We start from the raw sequence: 13,966 nt of genomic DNA on the forward strand, positions 1-13,966 counted from the left end.
AGCCACTAAGTCTTACTAATTCTTCCATCAAAATGTCTTTCACATCCATCTCTTCCTTTACATTTCCATTACCACCATCATCCTAACTCACTCTCCACTCTCACTCTCCTAACTCCACATATCCAATCAGTTACTAGATACTTCTATTTTTTTTCTCCACAACTCCTACAGGTCACCTCCTCTTCATTCACACAGACACTCCCCTAGTTCAGCCCCTCATCACCTCTTATCCAGACAACTGAAATAGCCTCCTAATTATTTTTCCTGCCTCTAATCTCTTCCCACTACGATTTATCCTCCATCCAGCTGCCAGAGTCATTGAGGAAACTAGGTGGCATAGTGGATAGAGTGCTAGAGCTGGAGTCAAGAAGACCCGAGTTCAAATCCAGCCTCAGATACTTAGGCAAGTCCCTTAACCTCTGTCTGTCCCAGTTTCCTTGACTGTGAAATGTAGATTATAATAGCACTTATCTCCCAGGGTTGTTACAAGGATCAAATGTGATAATATTTGTAAAGTGTATAGTAGTAGGCATTATATAATTACTCATCCCATATTCCCTTCTGAAAGCACAGCTCTGACCATGTCATACATACATACACACAAATGGTTCAAAAACTCAAATGGTTCCATACATACTCTAAGCTCAAATCTAAACTCCTCTGACATTTAAAGCTCTTCATAAGGCCCCTTCCCATATGTCTAGTCTCTACTAATTACTCTCCTCCACACACTCTATAATCAGTCATACTTACTAGTTGCCTCACACACAGCCCTTCCTGTTCCATGTGCCTGTGCCTGTGCACAGGCTCTCCCTCACATGTGAAATGTTCTCTCTCATCTACTCCTCTAAGAACTCTGACTTTCTGCAAGACTCAGCTTAAACACCACCTTCTGCAGGAGGCTCATCCTGGTTCTTCCAGTTGTTAGTGTCTTCCTCTCTAAAGCTACTTGCCATTTACTTTGTATGTACGCTGAATATGCCTATAAATATACATGCTGTTTCTCCCATTACAATATGAGCTCTTTAAGGGAATGGATTGTTTTTGCTTTTTTTTAATCCCTATAAATTAATACCATGCTTTACATATAATAAGCAGGTAATAAATACTTTATTGATTGACCATATGCCTAAACTACAGTAATAGTGCATAATTAATCTATAGCCCCAGGGCAATCCTGGGGTTTCCCTGGAGTCACTCTGGGTGTATGGGTGAATCACCATTAATGGCCATCAATCTCTCCTCATCCTACCGCTGACACATTACTCTTCTTGAAGCATCAATTTTTCATAAATCACTGCTCCTCAAATACCTTTAGCAGATCCCCATTTTCAAGGTGTGGTTAGAAGAATGTGATTTTGCACTTAAAAGACATGGGAGTTATATCTTTTACCAATGCAAGCTGCATGAACCAAAATAAATCACTACTTCTTTGAGTCTGTTTTCTTATCTTCTCCCATAATCTGTGACCTTCTCTCTGTTCCTCACATGACATCCCATCTCCCACCTCATTGCCTTTGCACTGACCATCTTCTATGCCTGGAATAGCATTCCTCTTATCTCTGCCACCTGGAGTCCCTTTCTTCCTTTAAGCTGCAAATTAAGCACCACCTTCTACATGAAGTCTTCTCTGATCCCCCAACAGCTGTTAAGTTTCCTCCTTCCCAGATTAATTTGTTTTTATTTATTTGTACATATTCTTTTTATATTTATTCTATATATATAATATGTATATATATACATATATATGTATATATATACATATATATATATATACTTCATCATAAGAGCATAGATTTAGAGATGGAAAAGACTTTCTAGATCATCTAGTTCTAACCCCCTCACTTTTATGCAAAGATAAGGAAAATTATGGCTTAGAGACATTAAATGTCTGCTCAAGGGAGACATGTCTAGTAAGTGACTGAGACTGGATTGGAAACAAGATCATCAATTCCTAACTTCAAGTCCAAGGCTTATCCATTACACTGCCTCTATTAGTTTTTCTTACATGAAGTCTCAATTTTCCTCTTTACAACTTCTACCCACTGCTTCAAGTTCTGTACTTCAGACCTAAACTAAACAAATCTAAGTCCTAGTCCATGTGAGCAGTGAAAATGCCATTGAATAAGAGACATTATCATTTACTTTGCTATTGTACACTAAGGACCATAAGACTTTTCTATCTGACTTGTAGATGAAACCTTTCATATGTGTTGTCTCCAGGGGTATACTACAGTTATCTTGGATGGGCTCTTGAGAGCCCACTTTAAAATTTTCATCATGAGCATGTGTCTCAGAAATAAGCAATTGCTGCAGATCAGAGCTTGATTTATTATTTTGTTGATTTAGGAAAGTATTAATAATTTATATCAAACTTGAAAGCTTATACACGTGTAAGAAATGACAAGCAGGATGGTTTCAGAAAAACCTGAGAAGACTTATATGAACTGATGCAAAGTGAAGTGAACAGAACCAAGAGAACATCCTACACAGTAATAGCATGTGAATCACTTAGTTATTACCAGCAATACAATGATCTAAGACAATTACAAAGGATATATGATGAAAAAATGCTATCTACCTCCACAGGAAGAACTGAGGGAGTCTGAATACAGATTGAAGCATGCTTTTTTTACTTTATTTTTGTTGCGGGGAGTTTTTGTACTGTGTTTTCTTTCATAACACGACTAATATGGAAATATGTTTTCCATGACTATACATATATCATCTATATCCAATTGCTTGCCTTTTCCGAAAGTGGGGAGGGAAGGAGGGAAAGAATTTGGAACTCAAATTTTTTTTTTAAATATTAGAAACGTTTTACATGTAATTAGAAGAATAAAATAAAATAGAAACATTTATTTTAAAAAAATTTGTGCACATATTTTTTCCCCAGAGGGTCTAGTTGTTAAACATTTACCAGCACATCCCTGTATTGCTCTATACACTGCTTGAGCTCAGTAGGTATGTAGAAGGCTCAGGAAATGAAATCATCACCAGATTGGAGACTAATAATAATAACAATAACAATAATAATAATAGCTGGCATTTGTATAGCACTTTAAGATTTGCAAAGTGCTTCATATTCATGATCACATTTGAGCCTCACAACACCCTGGCTGTCTTTCCAATTAAAATTTCTTGAAAGTACAGTGTTACTTTTCTATTTGTATCTCCAAGGGTTTTAAATATGGTAAGTGCTTAATAAATGCTTCATTCATTCATTACTAACAACCTTTCAAGGACCTAAAGATAGTTATGTCCTATTCCCTCTCCCAGCCTTGCCCCCTAGTCTTCTCTATCCAGACTAAACTAAGCATCTTGTTTTCTTCACCCAATCAATTATGCCATGAATTTGAGGTCCTTCTGATTGCCCTCACTTGGATGTTCTTCAACTTATCAATGGCCTTCTTAAACTGTGGTCCCCAGAGCTAAAGACAATATTCCAGATTTGGTCTGATCAGGGCAAAGTCCAGAAGGATCATCATTTTCTTCTTCCTGGAGGCTATGCTCCTTGCAGAATAACCTAATTATGCTTTAAGTTTCTTGGCTGCCATTTCACACTTTGACTTAGATTGATCTTGCAGCCCACTAATATTCTCAGATCTTTTCCCTTTTTTGTTTTTCCCCTGTTATTTATTTGTTCATTGATTGATTGTTTTTTTTTCTTTTTGGAGGGCAATTGGGGTTAAGTAACTTGCCCAAGGTCACACAGCTAGCTTGTGTGTATGTGTGTGTGTGTGTGTGTGTGTGTGTGTGTGTTAAGTGTCTGAGGCCGGATCTGAACTCAGGTCCTCCTGACTCCAGGGCCAGCGCTCTACTCACTGCGCCACCTAGTCTCCCCCATTGATTGATTTTTAACATTCATTTTTAAACATTGTTTGAGTTCCAAATTCTCTTTAGAAAGTTGTTTTAATTTTCATGTCTCTTCAGTGCAATCTTTTACGTGGCTGTTAATAGCTTCTAATTCTTCTTTTGAGACTCTTAATACCCTTTGACCATTTATCCTTTTGGGGAATGGTTCTTAGCTCCTTTCTTCTTCTTTTTTTTAAGCAATTGGGGTTAAGTAACTTGCTCAAGGTTACACGGCCAGTTATTTCTGGGTGTGGTGCTAAGTATCTGAGCCCAGATTTGATCCCCAGGTCATCTCGACACTGGAGCCGGTGCTCTTACTCGCTGAGCCACCTGGCCTCCCCTAAGCAATTGGGGTTAAGTAACTTGCTCAAGGTTACACAGCCAGGTGTTTCTGGGTGGGTAATAAGTGTCTGAGCCCGGATTCGATCCACATGTCATCCCGACACTGGAGCCAGTGCTCTTACTCGCTGTGCTACCTGGCTGCCCCTCCTTTCTTCTTCTAATAACATTGTCCAGTTCATTTTTTCCTCCAAAGATCTTTTTCAAACAAACTATTATATATAGCTATGGTTTTCCTCTCATATGAAAGTGATTTTTTAAAAAAACAATTGTGTTACCTTTCTTCCTATTAAATTCCACTCTCTTAGATTTAGCCCCATTTTCCAGGTGGGATTGATAACATGTATTACAAAGATCAGCTCCAAAGTCTAGCTTCTAATTAGTTGAACCTAATCTGTTCTAGGCCTTAAGCATATATCTTGGTACCCATCTGCAGGCCTGTTTTTTGATCTGTGTTTTCCATGGTACTCACCTCAGTAGATCCGGTGAAGGCAATCTTGTCTATACCAACATGAGAAGCTATTGCTGCCCCCGCTGTTGGCCCATATCCTGGCAAGATATTGACAACTCCTGGTGGAAAGCCAGCCTGACAAAATACAATTGGAGGAAATGTGCATTGTGGAAGTTGATTGAATTCACACAAAATCTAGGCCCTCTAGGTCCTCAAGTGAAACCCAAAGGGGCCAAAGGGCTATATATGACCTCAAGGCCACAGGTTCCCCATCCCCAATGGGCTCTAGTAGCCCCTTGGAAGAGCCAGTCTCAATACCAGTTTCTCTTACCTCCTTGATGAGGGCTCCCATGTAGAGAGCGCTGAGAGGTGTTTGTTCCGCAGGCTTAATGACTACTGTATTGCCACAGCACAGAGCTGGAGCGATTTTCCAGGCAAACATCAGCAAGGGAAAGTTCCACTGAGAGAGGGAAAAGAAAAAAACCCAAAACCTCAAGACTGGTAGATGGAAAAACCACTTTGTTTTCAAATCATGACTTCTCAGATTTCTCATCATAAATCTTGTCCAGTACAAAGTAGGAGTGTTTGGATTTTTTAATCACCCCTATTAAATATGGAGTAGGGCTGACCTTGAAATTCTTCCCCTTCTCTCTATTCAATGATCCACCACTCTTAGCAATCACCACCAACCCCACTCCCGAAATGATGCAGGATTTGTTGTTTGTTGAGAAATCTCAGGCTTTTGGCTTCAGTGAGCATTTGGTTGAGAGGGTCCCTTCTCCCCCCTCCCCCATTACTGGTAGTGAGTTTTCATTTTCCCCTTTAGATGTTGAGTTCTTGAGGGCAAGGACTATGTCTTTGACTTTCTTTGTATTCTCAGTGCCTGGAAAGTAGTAGGCACTTAATAAATGCTTGTTGAAGACTTGATTTGGGAAAACTGCAAACTTTTCCAGCTTATGAGGACCAGCCGCAGGGGCTCCTGGTGAGAATCATAGCTGAGTCAACACATTTGTTTCAAAGCCATATCTTTTTTTTTCCCCTCTGTGCCCAGAAATGATTATAGAAGTAACTTTGTTTATTAGCAAATGTGTGTCACAGATACTTGTTTCAACTTCATTATAAATTTGGGTCCTGCTCCCCACCTCCAAGCAAATAGAGAAAATTGAAATCCATGAGTAAGCACACAGATGCATACATGGGTAAACTGGTTTAAGTTGTTTTAAAAAGATCATTAAGATTATACTGTCATCAGCTCAGGCATGTATCCTGGTGGTATCAGATGTCATTGATAATTTCATTAAGAAAGAAAACAGAAATCTTGGTCACCTAGACTTCAGCCCCTGACTGTCTGAAGCTATTCAGCTGCCATCCTTGGAGTCCTCTTCCTAGCCCTGGCAGGCTTGCAAAAATATACAAGTGTCTTGCCTTCATCAAACACTCAATTTCTTTTCCCCACAGTTGTTTATAAACTTGAGAGCCCACAGTGATGTTTTAATTCCATCCACAGTATATAAATCTTGGAGTCCAGCACTTGAGCTAGAGTGGTATGGTGAACAGTACTTGGTCTATCAAGGACAGCTACAGTTTGGGGGAGGATTAAAGGGCAGAAGGAGCAGGTTTGGTCTCTGCAGTTCAGATGACAGATTCTATATCACTGTGTAGTGGTCTAGGAAGATTTCACTAAGTGCTGTAAAAGCAGAAGAACCTCATTCTAACTGTTCTTCCTTATTTTTTTTCAGATATCAAATTTAATAGCAGTTAGAAACTTAGGGAAGGAGCCAGCACTGAACAAAAATAATCAATTATATCCAAAGAAGGGAGAATCCCAATATGGGAACTCTCTCCACCAACACTGATTACAAGCACCTTGGGCTTAGTAATTAAGTCATAAGGAGTTATCTTAAATAAGCAAAGATTAAGTAACTTGCCGTGGGTCACTGGCTAGTAAGTGTCAGAGGTAGGAATTAAATTCAGGTCTTCTTTATTCCAAGTGTAGCATTCTAAATTGCTTCTTCACAGGGACTAACTAGAGAGGTGGTATGGTCTGGTGGAAAAATCACTGGATTTGGCGTCAGAGAAGCTGCCTCTAACTTAACTGCCGTTACCTCAGCTAAGTCATTTACCTTCCAGAACCTCAATTTCCTCAGCTGTAAAATGTGGGAATTAGATTAGTTGGTCTTTAATGCCCCTTTCTACTTTTAAAATCCCAAAGGACTTTGGAAATCAAAACAATTGCCCTTTCCCCTCAAATCAGTGAATATTTCAATCTGCTCCCCTATGGTTTGTAAAGGAAAACTTCTTACACCATAGTGTAATCATTTCATTTGAGACTCCCCTTGAAATCACTGCCAGAAACTATTAGCCAGTACTTTTAAAAGATAGATTATTCAGTGATGTCCTAGGCTGTGCCAAGGGTGTGTATGGGGAAGAGAGAGAGAGAGAGAGAGAGAGAGAGAGAGAGAGAGAGATAGGACAATGTTTAATGGGCCAACCCAAACACTAAAGAACTACACTGATTTCCCTTTAAAAGACACACAACAGCCCGGCATGGTTTCAATTATGTCCATGACGTTAATTGCGCTGCTGTGTCTTGTGGAGTGTCTTCTAGCTAAATTCCTGTGAAAAGAAACAATGGGAAAGAATGGGATTAAAATTCCATATAAAATAATATAATCTGCCTGGAAAGACGGTGAGTCAGAGTTCTAAAAAATAAATAAGCAACCATTGCAAAGCATTCATTTTCCATAAGCTGCCTGGGCATCCATAACCAGGGGCAGGTTATTAATACTCTGTGTCTCACTTTGCTTGTTTTAATCATGAGAATTCCATGACTTGAGAACTCAACTCCTGGTAACAGAGCTGAAACCCTATTAACCTGTTCAAATAAGCATTTGCAGGGAGGCTGTTAAAGATATGTCAACAACATGATCTCAGCCCTTTTTTTCTCCTCTGTAATGGAAAACACACATTGCTGAGGTCCATGTTTTATGTGTCTTTAAAGAGAACTCAGTTCAAATGAAAATAAATACGAGGCGTGAGGAGGAGATACACTCACCGGGATGATCTGTCCACACACTCCAATGGGTTCATGTCTTGTAAATGTGAAATAATCTCCATCTGAAACAAATGAGCATGGTCACTCTTTAGAAGAGTTTGATCTTAAAGAACCAAGCCCACAATACAGAAAAACAGTAGGGGAAGCTGGGTAGCAGCCAGAAACAGGGAGAGAGATGAAATGTCCACACCAAGCCATTCCTGGAAGTTCTTGCAAGAGCAATGGTTACAAGATAGCCAAATGCAAAAACAAAAGGAAGACAGTAAAGGCATAAATGGAGGACATGAGTGACCACATCTTACAACAATCATGAACATGATTCTTTAAAAAAAAAGAAAAGCTACACGCTAGGGGAAAAAAAACAACAGTAAAATTGGAGTGTCATAAAATTTAAAATAATTAAAAATTAAAATAATTAAAATCCAGAAACTGGGTTCCTATAAGGAAGGTAGCATGCTACAGTGGAAAGCATATTGGGTTTGGAGTTGGGAGGATCTGGGTCGAAATCCTAGCTCTCCCTTCTGTGTGGTCAGAAAGGGGACCTGGGATTTTATTGGGATAGGGCACTCTCAGGTGAGAGAAAATTCCTTCTGTCAAGGCAAGTACTGTGACTATTTATCTGCATCTTAGTATTAAAGAATCTCCAAGAGCATTAAATAGATTAGTGAGTTACCAATCACACAATCAATATGTCAGAGACAGAACTTGAGACCAGATCTTCCTGGCAGCAGGCCTAGTTCTGTAAACACTGTGAAACCTTTCCTCCATATGTGACAGATGCAAATCTGCCTACCTGTGTGACCTTAGGCAAATCACTACTCTTTTCTGAGTCTCAATTTCCTCATCTGTAAAATGAGGAGTTTAGACTGGATAATTTCTGAGATACCTTACAATTTAAAATCGATGATCCTATCACAAAATCCACAATAAAAGAGTACCTAATGCTTTAATTTAGGGCAGCTAGGTGGCACAGTAGATAGAGCACTGGGCTTGGAATCAGAAAGACCCATCTTCATGAATTCAAATCTGACCTCAGACATCTACTAACTGTGTGACCCTGGGCAAGTCATTTAACCCATTTGCTTCAGTTTGTTCATCTGTAAAATCTGCAGAAGGTAATGGCAAACCACTCCAGTATCTTGGCTAAGAAAACCCTAAATGGGATCCCAAAGAGTCAGACATGACTGAAGTGACTGAATAACAAATATTCTCATATACTTAAAATAGCAGCCACTGGAAAGGTATGAGGGCAAAAATAAAAATATATTCTTCGTCATGTTACCAATAACCCAATTCAAGGAAAACCTGAAAATGAACTCAATGGATCTTAGAAAAGGAAGAGAGTCATTTTGAGGGTGCATAAAATTGCAACACTGATGAACGCTGGCCTTGGAATGAGGAGGACCTGAGTTCAAACCCAACCTCAGACACTTAGTAACTGGGACCCTGAGCAAGTCACCCCAATTTCCAGAGGAAATTCTTCTTCAGAAGAAGAAATCAGAGGGTTTGTGTTCAAATTTTGTTTCTGTTAGTTGTTACCTTAGAGACCATGGACATCACTTAACCTGAGTCTCAGTGTCCTCATCTTTAAATTTACATCTAAGCTCCCATTCAGTTCTAAATCTATAATATAATGTCAAAGAGCTCAGTGCTTGTCTTTCTACTGTAGGTCAACTAAGTAAATGAGCTGTGCTATTCCTCCTCCTTCCTCTCTTTTTGTTTTCCTGGGAACAAGTGGGTGTAGAGGATGCCTCCTCTAGGTGGTTTTACTAGGAGGAAATAATTATGAAGAAAGAAAGAAAGAAAGAAAGAAAGAAAGAAAGAAAGAAAGAAAGAAAGGAAGGAAGGAAGGAAGGAAGGAAGAAAGGAAGGAAGGAAAGGAAAGAAGGAAGAAAGAGAAGGAAAGAAAGAATGAAAGAAAGAAGGAAGAAAGAGAAGGAAAAAAAGAATGAAAGAAAGAAAGAAGGAAGAAAGAAAAGGAAAGAAAGAATGAAAGAAAGAAAGAAAGAAGAAAGGAAGGAAGGAAGGAAGGAAAGGAAAGAAGGAAGAAAGAAAAGGAAAGAAAGAAGGAAGGAAGGAAAGGAAAGAAGGAAGAAAGAGAAGGAAAGAAAGAATGAAAGAAAGAAAGAAAGAAAGAAGGAAGGAAGGAAGGAAGGAAGGAAGGAAGGAAGGAAGGAAAGGAAAGAAGGAAAGAAAGAATGAAAGAAAGAAGGAAGGAAAGAAAGAAAGAAAGAAAGAAAGAAAGAAGGAAGGAAGGAAGGAAGGAAGGAAGGAAGGAAGGAAGGAAGGAAGGAAGGAAGGAAGGAAGGAAGGAAAGAAGGAAGGAAGGAAAGAAAGGAAAGAAGGAAGAAAGAAAAAGAAGGAAAGAAAGAATGAAAGAAAGAAGGAAAGGAAGGCAAGAAGGAAGAAAGAGCTTAGCCAAAGTAAACAAGAAACTGACATAATTATCCAGATTATGTAGCCTCTCAAAATCCAAACCACACTAAAATAAAAAACCTTCCAACATCTTTCTACTGAGAAAAAGGAAATGTATTTGATCCAAATTGTTCAGGTTGATTGTACATTATTCACACTGATGGTCAAAAATAATGGAAATAAGAGGAGAAAGTTACTTTGGGGGATTTTTTGTATGTCAAAACAAACTGAAAAATAAAAAATTCAATCAACCAGTTACCAAAATAAACAAATCCAGACCCAAAAATGACTGTTTTTTTTTTAAATTGAATTGACTGATTGTTTTGGTTTGGTTTAGACATGGCCAAACATCTTAGGGATGACTAGCCTTCTAGAGGAAAAAACATAATCAAACAAATTTGTTCATATTATCAAGCAATACAGAGGCAACCATGGTATAATGGATAGAGAGCAGGTCTGGAAGCCAAGATCTGGGTTCAGATCTCACATCTACCACATACTGGCTTTCCCTGGGCAAATCACTTAACCTTTCAATGTCCTAGGTAAATTTTTAAGACTGAAGGTCACAAGATAGTTGCCAGTCTACATTAGTAGAGGTAGTTTTCTCAATGAGACTTCTCTATACCAATAAAATTACAGGTCCCATCCCCAAACACCAAAAACAAGTAGTCAATCTTCTTTAATGTCTTTTACAAACAGTTAAATAGAAAAATAAAAGACTTGCCCTTTGCCATTTTTTAGAAAGGAGACCAAATTTTAGAGAATTGGAATTACTATTGGGATTTCCTAAGAAATCCCAAATCTTCAAATCTAGAATCATCAGAAAATAAAAGACATTGGTGAGCAACCAAATGAAGTTAGCAAACAAATATAAGAAATGTTGTAATCCCCATCTGTGTGCAGTACTCATTCCTAATGAAACCCCAAAGAACCAAGTATCTTATTTAGACTAAGGAGTGGAAGGATGGAATTAGTGTATAATATCTAAGATGGCCTGCAAAGGAACATGGCATGGAGGAAGAATGTAGGGGGAGGGGAAGAGGGGAAGGACATTTCAAGAAGAAAGAAATGAGGCTAATGAATAGAAAAGGGGACAAAGGAAAGTTTAGACAAACATTTAAAAAGCTAAGCTCTCAAGAATGTGAGTTAGCTTGAAGAATGGTTTCCCAGGGGACGCCTTGGTATCAGAAACACTTAAAACTTTCTTGGATATACTGTTCACATTTCTTACAAACAGGCAAAGATATCCATCAGCAATAGAATACAACATGGTCCTCCCTGTGTCTTAGCTTTTCCTAGATAATAAATAGAAAATACCTTAATTCTTTCAAAGCCATAGGAGACTATTTACTGCCCATCTATAACCAGGAAGACCAGTTGGTAAACCACAGGTCAGGACTGCCAGTTAGATTTTAGAGTTGCAATGGATCTAGCGTTCACTGGTAGTCTTGACCTGGGACACTAATATAAATTGGGAATTATTTCTTCTCTGAGGAACGTAGGTGACCCAGAGACCTCCTAAAGAAACTAGCATCCCATTCAAGTTCTCAAGAGTTTGCTAGCTAGGGGAACAAAGGAATCTAGGTGACTAAGATTATTTGTTAAATGCACCTAATACCTACAAATCATTGTTGGGGGTGGGATAGGTAAGATACAAAATTTAGATAAGAAACCTAGATAAGACAAAGTTTCTGCCCTCAAGGAGCTTATAATCTAGTAGGGCGCTAAGGTAAATAATAATACAGGTGAGCACATCTTGAACATGGACAAACTTCAAGAGATAGCAAAGGACAGAAGGGCCTAGCATGGGCTCACAAAGAGTCAGACATGACTGAACAACCACAAAGATCACATCAGAGAATTTTAGAACAGAATGCTAAGTGAGATGTATTGTGAGGACCAGGGAAAGACAATAAGATCATAGATTTAGAGCTAGGGGCCCCAGATGTCATCTGATCCATTCTCCTTATTTTAAAGATAAAAAAACTAAAACCTAGAAGGGTTAAGTGAATTGCCTGCCAACACACAGACAGTAAATTAAAGGGTGGGTTTGAATTCAAAGAACAAGTTGGAAAGCAACAGACAGAAACTTAAGTGAAGATTTTCTGGGTACAGGGATAGGGCTAATGAAGGGACTGGCTTTTGGTATCTGCTTTCATAATGGTAGTACTTTTATTAAAGAACATTTATTAAGGTGTACTTAAATACTTTTTTCCTAGTCTATTTACCACCTGAAACACAGAGAAAATGGATGAGAAGTTCACCAAAATAAATGTGTCATCAGAAGATAATGCTGAAGTTGTAACATTGAGCACACATGGACAGCTATTAGTAAATTTTAATGGATCTGGTAATAATGAATGTCCTGATCTTAAAAGTTTCCTTATGATATTAAATACCAGTAAAGTTAAATTTGATTGCTTTAATCCTTATCCCATGGATAAAGAAGACAAAGCACTTTATGCAAAGCATAAAAGCACCACTGATGTTGAGCAGATCAAAATCACCTACAGCCCCATGCAAACCCAAGTCTCTTAGCTTTATGGGAAAGCTTGCATAGTGGTATACAGTCTATTCCTCTCTTGGTAGCCATGGGTTCTTCTCCCCACATTCCAACACAAAGGTTCTTAATCATTTTTGTTGTTGTTGTTAACAGACGGTTTTGACAATCTGATGAAGTCTATTACATAAGAGGCTTAGATAAGACAAAGTTTCTGCCCTTAAGGATTTTATAATCTAGTAGGGGGCTAAGTCAATCATAACACAGAGCATTTTAGAATAGAATGCTATGTGAGATATTTAGAGAGGATCAGGAAAAGATAATCAGAATAATGTTTTAAATATGTAAAATAAAATGCATGAGATCACAAAGGAAATCAATTATATTGAAATAGTTACCAATTTTTTTAAGTTCGTGAACCCGAGGTTAAGAACCCTGATCTAGGCTAAATGCTCCTGGCTATGTCACAGAGCCCCATAGGATATCTAAAGCCTCCTATGATGGGGAAGGCAAAACAATGCCTAGTAATTTTCTTCCATCTTTTACTTGTAATATTTGATAACTATTTCTAGATGACAAGAGAAACAGAAAAGATATTGTTATTCTTGCTCTAAGTTCATAGCTTAGATAAAACTCTCCCCCACCTCCCCCACTGGAGTTCAGAGCCACAGTTTAAGGCCTGATAGCGTCATGCCTCTATAAAACCCTGGACTATACAGACCCAGTTCCATGACTCAGCAGGCTCAATTTGCATTTACCAGCGATACAGAGAGAACCTTCCAGATAGCATCTGTTTTTGGCCAGGATGAAATCTTGGCTCAGAAGGCTAAAATAATAAAGGTGAGGCATCAACACTGGAACTACTATACAATTCTTTAATAACATTTCTGACTTTTCTATTTAGTCTCTTTTCCCATTGATAAAATGCACAGAACAAAGCATTCCTCTATCATCAAGTTTTTAGTGATGAGTACCCTTTAAAAGTGGTTCTATTTAAAACTGACTCAAAACAAACAACAACAATAAATCTTAAATATGGTTTTCCTTACAAAGCAGATATGTTTATGTCTAAGTGTATCCTAGGGGGAAATAACCATCTGTTTCATGTAAAATGTCTCATTATGCCATGAATCAAAGAATAGTGCCACAACAACTGGAAAAAACAATGAATTCTGAGTCAGAGGACCTGGATTCAAATCCTGTCTCTGATACTGACTATTCTCTATGTGACCTGGCAGTAGTCAATTACCTTTTATGGGTCACAGCTTCTCAATTTGAAAAATGAGAGGGTTGTACTAAGAGATGTGTAACAGATTCTGTCTAGCCCTAAATGATACTGGCTATTTTATGT

General features: G+C 38.4%; 1 protein-coding gene across 1 annotated transcript in view; it reads right to left on the reverse strand.

Annotated features, from left to right (window-relative positions):
- Positions 1-13,966, reverse strand: part of ALDH1A2 (aldehyde dehydrogenase 1 family member A2) — a 116,301-nt gene that overhangs the window by 49,146 nt on the left and 53,189 nt on the right. The window contains exons 5-7 of the mRNA XM_069098148.1: positions 7,701-7,762; positions 4,977-5,105; positions 4,667-4,780 (exon numbers count right to left, since the gene is read on the reverse strand). Of these exons, the coding sequence (XP_068954249.1) occupies positions 4,667-4,780; positions 4,977-5,105; positions 7,701-7,762 (305 nt within the window). The remainder of the gene's footprint in view (positions 1-4,666; positions 4,781-4,976; positions 5,106-7,700; positions 7,763-13,966) is intronic.

Source organism: Petaurus breviceps, unplaced genomic scaffold (assembly GCF_028583685.1).
Source record: "Petaurus breviceps papuanus isolate PSGF00001 unplaced genomic scaffold, PetGlider_PUasm1.0 37, whole genome shotgun sequence".
NCBI lineage: Eukaryota > Metazoa > Chordata > Mammalia > Diprotodontia > Petauridae > Petaurus > Petaurus breviceps.